This window comes from Parasteatoda tepidariorum, chromosome 1, assembly GCF_982258835.1.
Source record: "Parasteatoda tepidariorum strain Cologne lab strain chromosome 1, Ptep-v5.0, whole genome shotgun sequence".
NCBI classification, from domain to species: domain Eukaryota; kingdom Metazoa; phylum Arthropoda; class Arachnida; order Araneae; family Theridiidae; genus Parasteatoda; species Parasteatoda tepidariorum.
The window spans coordinates 48,937,374-48,956,752 of NC_141755.1; the positions used below are offsets into that span (position 1 = coordinate 48,937,374).

General features: G+C 31.5%; 1 protein-coding gene across 2 annotated transcripts in view; it reads left to right on the forward strand.

The window, feature by feature from the left end:
• Positions 1–19,379, forward strand: part of LOC107449411 (transcription initiation protein SPT3 homolog) — an 80,236-nt gene that overhangs the window by 21,756 nt on the left and 39,101 nt on the right. For both annotated transcript variants that reach the window (XM_043055304.3, XM_043055303.3), the window contains exon 2: positions 12,936–13,003. In XM_043055304.3, the coding sequence (XP_042911238.1) occupies positions 12,936–13,003 (68 nt within the window). The remainder of the gene's footprint in view (positions 1–12,935; positions 13,004–19,379) is intronic.

The window sequence follows — 19,379 nt, forward strand, 5'->3', positions numbered from 1 at the left end:
CATTTGTAGTACTAGTTAGCAAAGAACGAGGTGCAAAGTCTGAAAAATTGCACATCAACGCTTCTTTAACAAAGTACATTACAGTTTATTTCTGATCATTTTTTTGAGATTTTCAAAAAAAAAAAAAAAAAAAAATCACTCTTTTTCGTTTGGAAGAACAAAGTTTGAATTCTTAATAGTAGCGATCAGTTTTTAAAATTTTATTTGTAGTGTTAGTTTGCAAAGTTAGAGATTGAAAAATCTCACGTCAACACTTCTATTACAAAGTACATTTATGTTACGTTACACTTATCTTTTTGGGGAGGAGGGTTTATTTCTGACCATTTTTTGATATTTTTAAAATTAAGATTTAAAAAATATAAGTTCTCTTTTTTTAGGTCGAACTTTTTTATGTAAAAACAGAAAAAAATGACTTAACTTGTGAAAGTAATTTTGCAGAGAAATTTTTGAAACATGTTTTTAAATAGTATTAAAAACTGTTAAAAAAAATACTTAATCGGACGAAGGAAGTTCTTATAATAATTTAAAGACTTTTCTTTTAGGGAACGCTCTTCTATATCATCTTAAGAGCAATTATATTTTAATTTCATTTGTAATTGGTAAGTTAAAAGTGATTACTTTCATCATCCAAACTATAAAATCTCACAGGTTTGTGAATTTACATCCAAAAAAAAAAACTTTTCCTAATTATTAAGGGTAGTGCTGAGAATTCATATGATCTTATAAAATAAAGCTTATTTATTTAGTTTTTTTTTTTACTTTTTAAATAGTACATAAAACTCATTCATTTACTAAACTTTTGAAAAATGAATTTTTGAGTTTGAAAAATTTAAACTTAGAGATCTCTATTGACGGATGAAATTTTAAAGTAAATAAAAAGAATTTAAAGATTATTTCATGTTGCATATGCTTTTATATAATTTGCTTTTAAAATGAAGCTTTTTTTTTTTCTTTTTAAAAAGCGCATAGAAACATTCATTTACAAATTTTTTTGAATTGAAACATGAATTTCAGAGTTGGAAAAAAAGGTCACTTTATTTTTAAAATTTTCTTAAAAAGCAAAATAAAAAAATTAGCAAAGAAATTACTCAGGGGAAATTTTAAAATATGGAAAAAAGTTGAATTCGGGGAAAGAAAAAATTTCGTCGTCGAGAGTCAAAGGTCAACATTTTTGAACACAAAAAAAAGAGAAACACAGATTTTTTTTTTTTTTAAGGAATGTTCTAATTAAAATTTTATAAAATAAACTAAAGACGTAAACTTTGTTTAACGCAAAGTTACATATCTTTATTAGAATTTAATCCTAAAATTGTATTACTACAGTCAAAGTTAAAGCAAAAACTAACCTTTAATTTTTCTAAACGTAAATCATGATACTTTTTTTAATTAAGAAAATAGGTTTCAGACTCTAGTGAAAGATTTTTTACTTGGTTTTAATTGTCATTCACATGAGTAGTTCATACCTGCCAAGTCTCCTGTTTTTTAACGAAGACTCCTGTATTTTACGACTATCTCGTGTTTATTACTCAAATTTCTCCGTATTTGTTGAAGAATTTTAAAAGAATGGGTGGTAAAATATCCACTGGCAAAAATACTCAACAGATAGTGCTATTGCCAGTACTGCAGTATGTTTAGTGTTAATAGTTTAAGTACCTCTCGCGGTCAGGCAAACCGTGGGACGTTTTCGTGATTTTCCTCTCTGTATGACGAAAATGCGGTTGCATCAAAAATTCCTCAACTAAAGGCTTATTTCTCCTGATACTTGATCCAAGAGTTCCCTTGTCTTCTGGATTGGGTTCAAAATTACAAGGCTACGGAGTGTAACATTAGTAGCAGCGAACCCATAATTGGGTCAGCTGTTTAACAACGGTTATAAAATAGTTTAAATAATTATAAATAATGATTTAAAAAAATCTTCTTTAGATTAAGATTTATATACAAATTTTTTACTTCGCTAACTGATATTATTTCCAACTTTGAATTTCTCTTTTTGACTTACATGTTTATGCATGATGTATCAAAACTTTACGAGTAGCCTAAAATATGTGGCTAGTAAAATTTTCGTTATTTTATTTCCTCCAATGTTGGCAGGTATGGTAATTGACGAATAATTTTTACTTCATAAATATTTTATTTAGTCGGTTTTAATGCCATATTTAAATCAATATGCGATTAACAATCAATGAATCTTTAATTGTTAATCACATTGGTAGTTGACGAAAAAATTTTACTTCATAAATATTTTAATTATTCGGTTTTAATGCCAAATTTAAATCGGTATGCAAGAGCAGTAATGATTGACAAAAGTTAGTTGATTATAAAACTGAGCTCCTCATGTAATTGAAAAAAAAAAGAAAGAAAGAAAAATATTATCAATCTTCATAACACATTTTATTATCAATTAATTATTCAGTGAAATTGAAAACAAGCATTGAATTACGTTTAATTTAATCGATTTCTCCATTTCATGATTCCAACACAAATAACATAGCTTTAATTCCTATATCTTTAGCTACAGACACCGTTAAGACATCCATAACCACATCAGTTTTATTGTTAGAGCCGGATTGGGATGTCGTTATTTCTTGATCTGTAGCTTTCTGCATTTTTCACCACCTTATTCCGACTGGCGCGTTGCTTTAAAGATAAAAAGGTAAGAAAAGTGGAGTGAAATCTAATAATTGCGAATTCAAATGACGAAAGCCTGTGTACTATGTCACGGGGGGTCGCTTTTATCTATTTAAAGTCGAGTTCATTAAACTAATGAGACGCGATATATTCCCTTCTCTTTTAGCGTTCCGGTGGTGGCACGCCAGATAAAAGGGGTGGGGGTTTTATCAGTTAATTTCAGCACCTTTGCCCGGTCACGTGGCTAATTACGAGACGAAACTCATTAGTGGTGGCGGGGATCTTCGCACGATTGCTCTTCTGCATCTTTCCCGAGTCCGAAGCTGGATGCTTTAGAAGAAGCTTCTCGCTCGCATCTATACTTTTTTTTTATGTCTCTTTCGCTTTTTGACAAAAGATGAAGTCAAATTATTAGGTTTAATGTTAGTTTTTTTCTCCATGTATCTGAACTGGTTTATTCTTGTCTTAGTTTCGTTATTTTGAATATTATAACGAATGCGAACATTTTCTTTTAAAAAGATCTCTTATTTGCCTCCCTGTATGCGGTTTTATTAGTTTCGTCGATTGCGTGTCATATTGCAAATCATATGATAGTAATTGATCTGCGAGCAGTTATTCTTATTTATTTTAATTATATATTTTATTATAACTTATTTATTTTATTATACTTACTGAAAGGAAGAAAAAAAATTAAATTTTTATCTTTCTGCATGTGCCTAATCATAATTAGAAAAGTTACAAGTTATTTGTACACTGTAGGCTCCGTATACTTTTACTATTTCCTATATACAAACGCAGTTCCAGTATCTTTTATTCGATTGGAATATTCAATTATGTTAGAACCTTAATCTGTGAGATTCTAAAAATGCAATTGTAAAAAATAAACTTCCTTAAATGAACGAACAAAATGAAATAATGTGTCAAATTAAATTAGACCAATGGGTCTATGCAAGTAATCTCCTCGAGTAATCTAGTCTTTTTCAAGTACTCGAATAAAAACATTACTTTTTATAGTCACATTAGAATGGTCTTTATTGTACTATCCAAGTCAATCGGTCTATTAAGCCGGAATCTTGAACTTAACGTTGATAGTTTGGATCCTGAATATTTGATTTCAATAAGTGAGTTATATGCTTTTCAATTACCCGATTGTACAGAGAACAGAGATAGCAGTATTAACCCTTCTGAAAACTATTATTCTCCGACAATCAGCACGTGCAACATGCCTGCAAATAATTGCACATTCATAAAAATTTTAGGGACAGGAAAAAACAATCCCGGTCCTTAGAAATACACTTGTACTTTGTATTTAGAGGGTGCACGCCAGGCAGCACCGTGCTTTGTGTGCAATGTTTACTTAATTATTTTAAAGAAAAACGCAATTTATAATATAATAAATGAAGAGATAATAATATCGATATCGTTTTTCATAATTTAGCACACGGTGATCAAAACTGTTTTTAATTTGTAGCATTTATGCATCAAAAATTTCACTGTTCAAATAAAACACTTATATCACAGTCAAATATTAACACACTGATCTATCTATGTCAGACTATGTATCACTGATTAATAACAATAAGTCTAACGGTCCAATACCACAATTTCCGTGGTCTTCTTAATTAAATTATTTCTTGATAACATTTGTAGAGCATTTTTACTTCTAACTTAAGGATCTTTGAAGCTGTTTGACCAAGAAAAATGGTGAGGGAACAGTTTGTATGCCTCTTAACTCTGAGTAGGGTGCAAAGCTTTATGTTTAAATTGTGTACTATATTTCTTGAGAAAAAAAATCTTTATGAACTTTAAAACGAACAAATTACTTCAATATTTAAAAAATACTTTTAAAAAAACGGTCAAAATACTTTTTTGCCACACCAAAAATGTAGGGCGCGTCTCTTTCGAAGAAATTTTTAGTGGAGATTTAAGTTTCGTACAAAAAAGATACTCCCGATAAATCTGGCAAAAAAAGAATAATTTTTTCCTTTCTAGTGCTCCTAAAAATATAGTTCTTAAAATTCTTAGTGTAATTTTGTTTATGTCTGAAAGTGGTCGAAATTTCGATTAGCGAAAATTTTTATTTAATCATTTAGGAAATAGTTGAAACTTGTCGTGACAAGTTCAACCAGACCAGAGCTCCAGTTAAAATTCAAGCTCAATAGTTGCTCAAAAAACAGGCTAAACTTCGACCGAAGATAATTTTTATTTGGCGATAAATGGCAACATCAATTCCATTTGTAGCTCTCAAAAATCATCAAAACTTGTGTTATCATGTAGAAGTATAATACTCCAGTTAATATTTAAATTTGAATGAAATTGGCCAAAATGTCGGTTGACGATAATATCACTTTGGCGATAATATGACGATAAGTTCTGCTTGTAGGAGTGAAGAAACTATCTATACTTGTATTGCCATCTAGTAAGGGCGAAAATATTAGTGCATTAGCTGTTCGAAATTTTTATTTCAGGTAATATCATGCTAAATTCTGTTTGCAGCGGTCTTAAAATCGCAAATTCCTGAGACACATAGCTTCTATAGAATTTAAATGCTCCAGCTAATGGAAAGTGGTAGAAATGTCGTTTGTAAAATCGTTAGAAGCATGAAATCAAAGAAATAAAATATGGTAAAAAGTATTAAACTTTTCATAAAAATTTCCAGTTTTTGTGACATAAGTTGGCAACCTAAGTAAAAATCTGGAAATAGTTCTCTGTATTCGAGTATTGAGACACCAAACGGCGTAGCGTAGGGGCAATTTACTTCACAAAATTAAATCAATTGCGCTTTTTATTTCAATTAAAAAAATTGGATCACATTAGCCTTTTTATTTTTGCACAACTGGGGGTCTTCATTCATATTGACCAGGGTTGGCAAGTTTTCGACACGTGACGGTTTTTACCGGTTTATACCATGGTTTTTACCGTCATGTCAAAAACCCCACTGTCAAAAACGTCGAAAACTGTCAAAAACCCATAGATTTGGTAAAACTGTAGTTTTGAGTTTAACTGCTTATAATTTAAAATTAATTCATTTTTGGGCAATAAAAAGTTAAAAGATATTAGATAAAGTTGTTAAAAGATATTTAAGAACAGATTCTTGCATTTTCCCAACATGATTATATCAAAAACATACTATTTGAAGTAAAATATTAGGATACTAAGCAAAATTTTCAACATTTCCAAGCATCATTTTGTTTGGCATATTACATTACTGAAGAATGTCAAGTCATTCTTGGCTTAGAGTTTGTTAGTAGTTACAAGCTTTGAAAGTTTTGTTTAGCTTATTTCTAATATTTAAGAAATGCCAAATTTTAAATTCTTCTTTTTAGTTCTTGAATTTATTAGTAGTTCCAAGCTTTTTTGTTTGTTTGTTTATTTCTAACAATTAAGAAGTGCAAAATTTTGAATCCTTTGCAAATCAAGCTATAATGATAATTGTTTCTTTCTAACAATTAAGAAGTGCAAAATTTTGAATCCTTTGCAAATCAAGCTATAATGATAAAAGTAAGTATCACTATTTTCAATAAGTATATTACAATATTTCTATATGAATGTATATCCTTCTATAAGAATACATGTTTATAGTTGCAAAATCAATAGCAATCATTTACAACATTCATTTAACAAGGCAATTATGTGAAAATAATATATTGCCTGCTTTATGCCATAAATTAAAGAAAACAGTAGGTTTTTGACGGTTTTTACCGGTAAAAACACGGTTTTTACCACTGTCATGTCAAAAACCAGTTTTTGACGGCAAAAACCCAACCCTGATATTGACATTATGTACCATTTTCATAATTACCGTAAAAGGCTCTGTCTGAAGATAGAGAAAACCTTATATTTCTGAATAACTGTTACAATCAACTCACTTTAGTTATAAAAATAGTACATTATTTGCCGAAAAGGCTGATTTCATATGACGGCAGAGAGCTTAATGTATTAAATTTTTCATGTAAAATTACTAAGTGTCACTTTTAATCCATTTCTCCTCCATTAATGTTCTAGCTGAATGAATTTTACTATGTACGAGCCGCCTTTGGTGATCAGCTTACAAAATTATCTTGTACAACATATAAACTTTAAACTAAACCTAGCTGAATGCACATCACAACTGTATTTAAATATTTTAATTCTTCAATTCCTCCTCCCCAATCCTAACATTAATTAGTTTTAAACAATATATTAATGAAAATTTTTCACCTTCTAGCTGTTGCCTATGCGGAAGTATTTTATTTTCTCTGAACTATTTTCAAGAGATGCCCGCGATATTATCAAAAAATCACGTGAAACATATTAAGTATGAGTTCGGGACATTTCAGCATAGTATAGGCAGCAGAAATATTAAAATTATTTCCATCTCCGTCATGAGATAAGATAGAAAACTCATCTTAATGCTCCATTGCGTGCTGTACTACTTCCTCGCTCACCATTCGAGCCATAGCTTGAGTATCGTATAATATATCTATGTTATTGCTCGAAAAAGGCAAACTCTGCGACCATTAATTGCTTGCTACGGCAGTATGCGGCACCATAAGTAGCACTATTTATGTTTAAAATTTTTACAGTCAATTTAGTAAGAATAAAAAATAAATCTAAATAATTCTAATCTTTTATAAAAATACAAAATTATTGAAATTAAATACTTAACGTATAATTAACTATTCAACACTACTAATTCTTACTTAAGACGACCTAACAAAATGATTAAAAACTATAGTGTTGCCAATAGATAGAGAAATACCTCAGTTTATGGTGCCTTGTTAAAGAAATATATATATATAGTTAGATTAATGTGAACTTTATTATTTTTTTAGTTAAAAAATACTAAATTTTTATTCTTTTTTTTTCTGTTCACTTTAATTAAGTGTGTATTCATAGGTAATCATTACCTCCATTTTTTATGTGTTTATCAAACTATTTTCGACGCTTTTTTTACCATATCAGATCTCGCTCATTATTTCGCATGGCACAATTTTCAAGAACGTCAAATTAGCTCTTTCCAGAAACCGTGTAGAAAAGAGTGGATTTCCTCTTCAAAGTTAGAAAAGATCTTAAGATCTTCTGAAGTTTATAAAGCACCACTTTTCCTGTTTGATGTCCAGATCGAGTTTATAACTCTTTTACCTTTTTTATTCTTTTTTCTGTTCCACCTACCTCCTGCTACAATCTCACAAACAGCTCTCGACACTACCGTAAATTGCGATATCTTGTTTCCTTTGCAATGACAGGGCTCCCACTTCAGAAAGTACCCCTCCCACCGCTTAGTCTTTAAAGAGGGTGGACAATTTTGAAGTGGGCCACCAATCTCTCCTAAAGATTATTTTTCAAGAGACCCCACTTCTGGTGTGCGGCTTTGCGGGAAGAAGAGAATCTTCGAGAAAAAGTAATTCTGCCTTGTTCTCTAATCGCCCTCAAGTAGAAGGGGTAGTTGAGTTTCAAAAGGTAACCAGAAGGACCGCAACTGCAATTAAAAAGAAAGAGTGGGGCGCTAACTGCTGGAAAAATGGTTTCAGTCATTAATTGGCAACTTTAAGAAGGGACTTGGGGGAAAAGGTGGTTAAGGCTTTGTGTTTCAACCATATTCTGTGCCGTATCCAATGAGGACTTCCATTCCCCAAGGCTTGTCCTTTGATGAAATTTCCGTTAAGAGAATCGGTAAATGTGAAAAATTAAACCGATTTGAGCAGAATCTTTAATTAACATCATGCTCTAGTTACCAAACGTTTCAAGATGGAGTGTTTTCACTTATTAATTCGCCATTTTATTCAGTTTGAATTGGCATGGCATTATATTGTTTAAGAATGAATCCTTTTAAAGTTATAAAATGATTGAAATTTGTTTTATCCATAGAAATGTTTTCTAAATATATAACAGATAGAGAAGAATCTGTTTTATAATCAACAACAATTGTGGTGAACAATGTAATACTTAGATTAGATTGGTTAAAAGTCGTTTTTTCTCATTAATTCCTTGAGGAAATAGTTGTCAGCGTGAAAACTATTTTCCTTCCATTATATAGCTTCTGCTTTTTTGTTTTAACTTTTTGCACTCATATTAAGTTTATACATAGTTGCCATACTGACCGGTATTAATTTTTTTTGGGCGAATTCAATAGGCAGGAGGATAATCTTTTTTTAAGAAGGGAAAAAGTAACACACTTAAACACAATATCTAACATGCTATTTAGACTTTTATGCCTCTCTGAAACCTAACGAATTAACTGAACAATGCTATAGGAGCTGGATGATTCCTTGCTGCTATGGTTGAGGATAAACACACGAACACCTCCTAGAAGAATGAAAGTCTTCGCACGGACTACCATAATGAAAAAGTAGTTCCTATCCTTTAGTAGTTCGAACCTTGTAACATTTCTCTTATTTATTTCCTACTTCATAGTTTAGTGTCCGGACGCTGTGACATCTTTCTTTTCATGTTCCACCTCTAAGCAGTTTATGTTCTTTTCGTCAGGCCTTTTATCTTCTTGGAGGTGTACTGAAACGGAAGAATATTTGGTTGTTGAGAATAGATATACGACCTCAAAAAGCTTGTATATCATGAACTCAATTCAAATTATGTTATCCTTTTTTTTTCAATAATTCAAATACAAAAATTTAGGTAGATGTTTAAGCCGGCTAACTCTGGAACGAAATGTACACGCGTTTTCATGTTGCCTCACCTAAACAGCAAATTGATTGCATTTTTTTTTTATCTTAAACGCAAATCTTTCTCTCAAATATCAAATATTCCAATACAATTTTCCTCCAGTCCTGTCATTGCCCAAGCTTTAGAAGCGTATGTCGAGACTGGTCGGACAAGAGTTTTGTAGATTAAGAAATTAAAATGTGACCACTGGTATTGATTTTTGAATCACGAATAACTCTCTCATGTACAATATTAAATAGAAGACAGGAGAGAGAATCTCCCTGTCGAACACCTGTAAATGTGTCAAGATTTTCTGACAGAGACCCCAGAAACTTAATCTTACACTTTGTATCTTTCAATGTAAGTCGCGTCAATTTAATTTTTCTCGTTTTGAAGGTATTTTAAAAGTATTCATTGTTTCAACAACATAATTTCTATAAATACTATCAAAAGCAGCCTTGAAATCTATAAGAAGATTATGTGTTTCAATGTTAAATTCCATTGACTTCTATTCAAAAAGTCTGATCTTTAGTTGATTTTCCAGCTCGGAATCCACATTGATATTTTCCTATTTGTGAGTCAACGAATGGTAACAACCTGAGAAATAAAATTCTAGATGGAATTTTATAAGTTATACAAAGAAGATTAATGCCACGATAGTTGGCACAGGTCATAGGATCTCCTTTCTTGTGAATTGGACACAAAATGCTAGTATTCCAATCCGTTGGCATAATCTCAGAGTGCCAGATGTCAGTAATAAGTTCAAATAAATTCCTCAATAAGGTAGGATCACAATTTTTTAGTAGTTCTGCTGAAATAAGATCATGTCCTGAAGCCGTCTTATTCTTTAAGTTGTTAATTGCAGCCCTGATCTCCTCAATAGTTGGAGCCTCAACTTCTGTGTATTTCTGAATTCAGGTGCAATTATTTCAACATCCTCACAGTTATCTTTAAAACTAGTGGGCTGCGCCCCTTACTCGCTAACGAAAACCAACCCTAACGAAAGCCAACCCTCGAAAATTGCTACGCAATCTTATATGGTTTGTTTCGCAAACCAAGCTCGCTTCGCTCGCTACTAACTTAGGTACATTGCAAATGCACAAAATTCTAAGAATTCAAAACAATCATTCAAATCCATATAACAACTTTTTTTTTAAAAAAAAATTACATCTTTTTAGTAAATACTAAGTCATTAAAATAAATTTGAATTCAAATAAATGACATGTAATTCGTTAAACCTATTAGAAATGTGCTATAGTATGAAATCTTAAGATAAAATTTCTAAAACTGATATCTCTTTTAAAAGGTTAAATTTTGGCTATAATTAAGTATCATTAAAAAATGAAATAAGTGAATTGCAATGGAAAAACCGGCATGAACAAAACATGTTTTTTAAAAAATAATAACCATGAACGATTCACAACTTTGTTAAAAACATAAGTATAAGTCTTAGAACTTTGACATACAAAAGAAAAACTTGCAGAAACTAAACATTAATTTGCAATAAATGCGTCAATTAAATTCGTAATAAATCGTGAAAAAAAGCGCTTTCGACAAAATACTAAAATAGAGATCTATCGACAAAGACTACTCACTTCTGCCTAGCTTAATAGTATGAGATTGCCGCAGCTGATAGGGTGAATTTCGGACACATTTAGTGAGAATGCTCTCTCTGGTTATTTCAGTTTCCGTTTTTAAAAGCGCTATATGTTGAGCTACCTCAGCTAGATTTGGCATGTGACGTTTTTAGCGGCAATCATTGGTCGATTTTCTAACGTTGCCATTCGGGGAGTTGTAATGAAGCTTTTTTTTGTTGCCGTGTAAGAGAAATATATATATAGATGTTCATGCCATCATTTTAAAATGTCTTGTTTATCAGTAATAATTTCGCCAAATTTGTTTTTGCTTAGACTAGAGGTCTGTTTAAAGTCCAATCGACTGCGGTTAATTTTCCGATAGAATGCTCTGCATTCATTAATGGTTTTCAGATGTTCAACATCTTTAAACAATTCTTCATCAAAGACCCTTCTCTTTTGCCTAAAGAGTTTCTTCACTTCTTTTCTGCATCTATGGTACTCCTCTGCACTATTTCTTGTGTGTGCTTGTATCATATGTTTATATGCAACATTATTTTTATCATTAGCAATGGCACAATCAATATCATGCTAATACTTAGCATGTTTCTTAGTTACTTTACCAATCACGGTATTGGCAGCGTTACAGATACTATCTTTTATACATTTCCATTTATTTTCCACAGTACCGACACAATTCATTTAATTCAACTGTTCCTTTACTTTTTCGCAATATTCCATTTTTAAGTTTATTACAGTCATATTCTCTTAAGGTCTTTCCCTTGAACTTTTTTGCGTTTGATAATCTTGCTCTGACTTTAGCAATAATCAAGAAATGATCTGAATCCACATTAGCCCCACGATAAGTTCTCACGTCCATCAAGTCATGTCTTGCGTCAATTAGTACGTGATCAATTTGATTAGCATAAGTGCCACATGGGGCACGCCAGTAGCTTTATGAATATTTTTATGTGGAAAGGACGTGCTTCCTATAACCATATTATGTGAAGCGGCAAAATCAATTAATTTGTGTCTATTTTCATTGGTTGTATCATGTAAACTAAATTCAACAGTTACGAATTTAAATTCCCTTTCTTTACCTACTTTAGCATTTAGATCTCCCAAAAAAAAATTTTACATCATATTTTGCACAACTGTAGTAAATTTTGTCAAAATTTTCTTAGAAAATTTTCTTTTCTTTTATCTTCAATTGAAAGGGAATTTACTTTTATCTCCAACTGAAGAAAAATTTTTCTTTTATCTTCAGTTGGTGCATAAGAAAAGATAATACAGAAATTAAAGAACTTACCCTCAATTCTGAGCTTGCATAGTCTAGGAAAGATTGCCTCAAAATCCAAAATCAGGTGTCGTATTCTTTTGCTTATGATAAGGCCAGTGCTCTCAATATGTTTTTTGGAGTGACAACTGTAAAAAGCATGATTCCTTTTATTCAATGTCCCATTGCCAATCCGTCTAACCTCTAGAATGGCAATCAAATCAATATTGTATTGTTCCATCTATTCTAACACCAAATGCAAAGCATTGGCTCTATAGAGAGACAGAACTTTCCAGCTTCCAATTCTCATATCCAAATTTCGTTTTCCAAATCGTTTCCATGAAGTTCATCCGGGATTTTTCTTCTAAGGATTTCGAAACAAGAAGTTTTTACTGGATAGAGGTGTCAACCCTATGCCCAACCCCCAACCTGGAGGGCCAATCCCCTGATGTAATCCCCAGGGGCAAGGTGCCCGGTTATACCCCCAGACACTGGGTACCCATTTTAGTCACCTTTTACGACATGCATGAGCTGCATTGGGACTATTCTTTCACACCCGGTCACCACACGGATAGTATATATGTGCCATTATTATGGAAAGGCACATTTTTGAGTCAGTAAGCTATTAATATCTGAAAATTCCGGTAAACAACGTTAGATCGCGTGTTTTGCTCAAAAAATAAGTCCAGTCTTAAAATTTTTTTAAAGAAGCACACAGGAAAATTATACTCAGTATTTTACAGCTACTTTTTAAATAGAATGAAATTTAATGATATTTGTATTAAACATCATATGAATGATTTGATTTCTTTCAGAAGCGAGACCATGTTAGAGAAAGGAAAAAGCCACCTGCTTCCTTCACGAGGGAAATAAGATGCATTATGTAAGTACCTTTTGAATTTTTTAGTTTTATTCCTACAGAAATCTAACAAGTACTGTACATTTATTTTATTGTTTTATTAAAAATTTTATTATTTATTCGTAATCATTGCGCGTAATCTGTTGGAGGGTGTGTTGCTCAATCGAGCATATTGAATTATCAATGGCAACAGGTATATTTTCATATACTGATAACGTGAGTTATGTGTGCATGTAATTACTAAACTTGACGCCTCGGGGATTTGTAACCCCTTCCAGTGAGGTGAACCGGGTTCGAATCCCAGCAATGGCTGGGCGATACGAATTCCGCATCCGGCTTGCTCCAACCACAGTGCTGACGTGAAATCCTTTGTGGTAGACGGATCATGGGTTAGAGTCCCATTGCCGTCAGGTTGACCGTGAGAGGTTCTCGTGGTCTTCCTCTCCGTGTAACGCTAATGCGGGTTAGTTCCATCAAGAAGTCCTCCAAGAAGGCAAATGTCTCCCAATACTTGATCCAGGAGTTCTTTTGTCTTCTGGTTAGGGTTCAAAATTACGAGACTACGGAGTTGAACATTAGTAGTCGTAAACCCAAAAAACTTGGGTCGGCTGTTCAACGACGGTTATAAGTCATTGTTTTCTGATGATACGTGATGTCATTTTTCTATGTTTAAGCTGTATTATAGTTAATTATTTTTCAGTTGTTTGTTATCTCGAGATGGTACTGTATTTAATAAAAAAAAATTTTAAAACTTCACGTTTCATCCTACGACTATCTACACTCAATATCCACTCTGCGTGTTTTACCAATATAAAAGAACACTTATGAGCCACGCCCCCGCCAACCTTTGGAATATTGGCCAACCTTTGGTCTACAATATGGAATATTTAGTCACGAAGGTTAAGTGCAATTATATCTTCAATTTTCGATGTGACTGAATCTACTAGTGGAGCAGTGTTTTCATTTTCAAAGCTCAAAGATTTTAATTACGTAAGTTAGAAAATTAATACGAAAGTTATGCTAATGAATGAAAAAAAAGCTGGGATTTTATTGCTAATGAAGAAAAACCACTTGATGATAAACCAGCTAAGCGAGACAAATTGGCCTACCAACTCCGAAAACAACGATCGTTCACAACAGTCTAAATGGAAATTGAAAGAAAATATGAATCCCTTTGTTACTAAAGACGGTAAGACACGCTGAAAATGAACTTCGAACCTACGCCGAAAACTCTTTTGGCCAGTCAAGTGGACGACTTTTTAACACAAGAAGAAACCATCGGAATATAGAGCAAAAGAATTACAGAGAAAAATAAGCAAATCGAAGATATATATATATATATATACACCGAAGAGCCATTACATTATGACCACCCTGCTAATAACATGTAGGACCACCTTTAGCCCTCAAAAAACTGCTAGCACCCGCCGTGGCATTGATTCCACAAGGTGCTGATAGGTAGTCTGAGGTATCTGGTAGCAAGCGCTCACCAACTGGTCCTGCGATTCCCTCACATTGCGAGGGGATAGCGTGGCAGCACGCACCAGTCCATGACGATTCGACTCTTATGACATGGTGCGTTATCCTGTTGGTAAACATCATCCCCCGCAGGAAAAACTGTTGCCATGAATGGGTGAGCCTGATCTGCAACTATGTTCAAGTAGCTTACAAACGTCAGGGATTGTTCTATGAGGATTATGGATCCTGATGTGCCCCATGAAAACATTGAGGGTGGTTATAATGTAATGGCTCTTCGGTGTATGTCTATATATATATATATATACAGGGGTCTGTCCAGGCCGAATTTACTACCGTTTAGCGGTACCTTCACAAATTCAACTTGAGGAAAAACGGTAGTTTCACAAATTCAATTTTAGGAAAACCGGAAGTTTCACAAAATACTTTTTCTTAAAATTTTATTTTTGTATCCCTTAAGAAACGATAAATCCATATTTTTGTGTTGATTTTTTAATATAATTTTTAATTTTTCACAAATTATGTCTAAATTTTCACAAAATAGGTACCTCTCAGAAAAGCCTAGACAGACCCCTGATATATATATATATATATATATATATATATACACTATTTTTTAGTACTATTTCGCTCCCAGGTAATTAAAAAAGCATTACCATAGTGATAGTTTAGAGTTACCAATGATAGTTTAGAGATTTTTCAACGTTCCCCAAAACGGAATAAGTACCCTTTGTTTTATTAAAGAATGTAAAATATAAATTATTTATCTGAAGCAGTTTTTAAAATTAGAAGGTTAAAACAAAAAAAAACAAAGAAAAATTTTATATTGCAGAGAAACTTATATTAATACTTTGAAAAATTAATTCTTTATATATAGATATAGAATTGAATTCCACCCCTTCCCTAAAATAATCCCTAACACTATTATTTTTACGCTCGAAGGAATTTTTTAAATAACCGTGCAAAAACGTTAAATTCCCTCTCTTTGTTAAAGGTTAGAAATTTCCTTGGCTCAACGTTTCCATAATAAGACAAGATAACTGCTGCATGTTTCCCCCCTCTTATTTCCCTTTATTTAACTGACATATTGCAGTACGATTAGAAAATTTTAAATAAAATAAAGGCTGTTCTAAAGGGGGAAATGAGCGTAAAACCTTTACCCTATCCCCTCGGGTAGTGGGGGGAATTGTTTTCTTCAGCGTCAATTTTAAAAATAAAAAAAAATAAAAAATAAAAAAAACTGCCAAGGGATTGAAAAGTTCATCCTTATTATAGCTGGCAAGAGTGACATTTCTCACGTAATTTGAATAAAATAAGCTCAAGAAAGATTCGAGAAAATATATCGAACTTCGAAGGTGTTTTGGAAGAAATTTTGATTGAGTCGTTTGGGGCTTAAAATGGTTCAGCCCCCTTGTTATTAATGTACTTGACGCTTTCGGTTTTCCCTACAGCAGTTGCGTTTTTCGTGTTTAACCTTTCAAGATATTTCGTTTTTGTCAGTTCGAAGAGATTTTGGATTTTTCTGAGTTAAGGTGGTGCAAGTTACAAGAATGGTTTTATTTGTTTTTATGGATGATGTATTTCTGCAATATTAAATATTTATTATGCGATAGATAATTAAATTTATATGTATTAATCTCTTTTATATGTTTAACGCTTTGTAAAATTTCGTACGTTTAACGTTTTGACGAAGATGGGGTACCTGTGTCCCTTTAATATATTCTTTTCTGACATCTAAATGCAAACGAAAATGTATTTTGAAATTTTTAATTATAAAAAACAGTCTAATAGATAATTTTAAAAAAAATCCGTTAAAGTATCGGAATTGTATTTGTACTAAAATATAAAGTACCAAAAAAAAAAAATTTGGTTCGAATTTTTTCATTTGTATTCAAAAATTTATCAATAATTGATTTTGTAAATTAAACAAATTTCAATGATGAAGAGCTGTTTCTCTTAGATTTAAATAACTGCAAATTGGTGTTAATTTGAAAAATTACTTTTTGGAAGTGAGCCGTGTTTGGAAGATTTCTCTTTTAAAGCAGAAAGAGACTCCGGTGTTTCATGTTGCCTTTCATAACCATAAATTATGAAAATACTAAATATATAATTTTTTTTTTTGCTTTTTTTGACCTAAATTAAAATAAAATAATGAAAAAAGTGTGAAAAATATTTTTAATAAAAATTCTGCTCCCAGGGGTTATTAAGTAAAACTCTCATAGTTTTGAAAGGATTCGAAAAATGCATTGACAATTATATTTATCATTTTTAATAAATTGAATATGAAAACTCTTGTCGCATTGCAAAGTGTTAGTTCATTATTGACCTATGAAAATACTGCATGAGCGCAGTTAATATAAACTCCTATTTGTGAAAATTGCAACACCATGAAGGAATCGTCATAATTGAATGAAATTTAATGCACAGTTGAGTGGTAGTGGTATAAATAAATGATTAAACTTTCAAAGCAAACAAACAACAACAAGAGATCGAAATCAGTATTTTATGTAGCCACCACGCTCCGCAATAAGTGCTGCTACACGACGTGGCATGGAGTCAAGCAATTTTTGAATGTCTGTCTGAGGAAGAGAATTCCATACTGTTTGTATGCATTACCTGAAAATTTCAGCTCACTTGCGTAAGTCCTTCATGGTGTTGCAATTTTCACAAACATGAGTTTATAACTATGCACTTAATGACCTATACACGAAAATTAAATACAGCAACAGTTTGAAATAAATATTCTGAAGTTGATGCCGAACTTTCAATGCATGATAGCAAAAAACTTGAAAAACTATAATTGTTGTAAATGTATTACTTGAATCAATAAAAATGTTACGTTGTACAAATAAAAATATTGTAGTTACTTAATATTTACAAATTATAATAATGCCAATTATAAATACACAGTTATAATTAATTATATTAAACGTCAAAAACATCTGTTTAAGCTTTCCACTACTTTTTCAGTTATGCGATTTATGAATTTGTTGTTGTTGCTAATTCCCATCTGGTCTGACGGGGTCAGACCAGATCAATGAATCCGTTGACATTCAGAAAATCCGAAACCAGAATGGGAGAGGAATGAATGTCATTCCAGCCCTAAACAGTTCAAGATGTGCTCAGGTGATGCCTGGTTTTGTTGGCATTTAGGGCAAAGAGGAAAGATTTTTTGATTTGCAGAAAATGTGAGACTTTTTAGGTGTCCACTGGCCAGTCGGGATAAGCAGGTGTTGGTTTGCCTATCACCAGGGAGAGATAGAGAGAGTCCTGGTCTTTCTGCTTTATACCAGTAGTGAATAGGTGGAAGCAGCCACTTTTGTTTGTTCTGGATAGTTTGTTTGCGATTTATGAATTTAAATTTATTTAATATTATTAATTTTGCTTTTATTTCATAAATATAGATTTTTTGTATTATATTTATGTTTAAAAAATACTTTTAAAATAAATTATAAACATTGTACACTAACAAATTTCGCAAATGTTAGTAAACCCTTAAACCTTAATAAAGAAAAAAAATTATTAATTCGACAAATTCAAAATGATTGTAATAAAGCTTGGTAAGTTATTTAAATATGTTGCATGTTTAAACAAAATGATGAATACGCATTTCACAAAACTAAATTACCAAAATTGGTTATTTAATACCTTTATCTATCCAAAACATTTCAATATAAAATTAACGTTTCGTGAGATATGTCCATATAAAATTCGCAATACCACTTATATCATAGCGCATTATTTTTTAATTTAAAAGCTTGGAGATTATAACATGCAAAAATATGCGATAACTTTTTATGATTTCTTAACGATCATCAGCTATTACTGGTAATCGTTTTTTTATTATTTTAATTTTTTATCATAAAAAAATAAGAACCGTTAAAAATATCTTTTTCACATCAAAAATAAAATAATAATAATAAAATAAATCCTAAATAGAGTTATTTTTATGATACTTGTTAGCCATTCTTACTGTGATTCATTTATACATCGGCTTCCAATTTTAACGTTTTCCTGCTATACAAACGGAAAAAGAAAGAAGGGATCAAATGCACGGAAGAAAAGCAACAATACAAACCTGTACTAACTCTAGCTGTGCAGTGAAGCTCTTTCACATTTTCCTTTATTATTTTTCTCCGTCAAATCTTCTTGTAAATTAATTTTTAATTCGCCTAAATTAGTTTTCATTATAGTACTTATAGCTCACGAATCTAATTTTTGGATTTAATTTTAAGCTCAAAGAATATTATTTAAAACCAGCATTTCACTTGTTTGTTTACTAACACAAAGTAACACTGGTGCCGTTTTTAAGAAAAATGTCATTTGATCTGATATTGAGAGTGTGTTTGAGACGAATATTCTTAGTAGATAATTAGTCACTGAAATAATTCGGCAAACAAATTAGCCCGTATGTTTTAAGGAACTTTTAATGTTGCAACTTAAAATGTTGTGTCCTTATCATTTTAAGTTGCACATATTTCACACATTTTTTGCAAATTAGAATCAAATCAAAGTTGCCTATTTTTAATCAAAATAAACTTGGCCATCTAATAGCTTTGGTCCACGGTTATATAATAATTCCGTTTTCTTTCTTTTTACCTTAATCCTGTTCATGCGTTAAAAATTGATATTTCTTATAGATTTTATTGTAGAATGTGATTACTATGATCATACTTCTATGCATTTCGATGTAGAGTGTTTTCATTCAGCATATAATTTAGAGAAATGTTAAATAGTTGTTACAAGAAAAATCCCGTATTCATTTAATGATCTTTAATAATTGTTGGAATTGTAAAATTAGTTATATTAAACGAGAATTAATTATTAACTTTAGTTTTGTTAACAAAAATCTAATATTAATGATTTTCCTTTTCACCCACCTATTTCTGTTTTGGACAAAAACTATTACATATTCTGTTGGTTA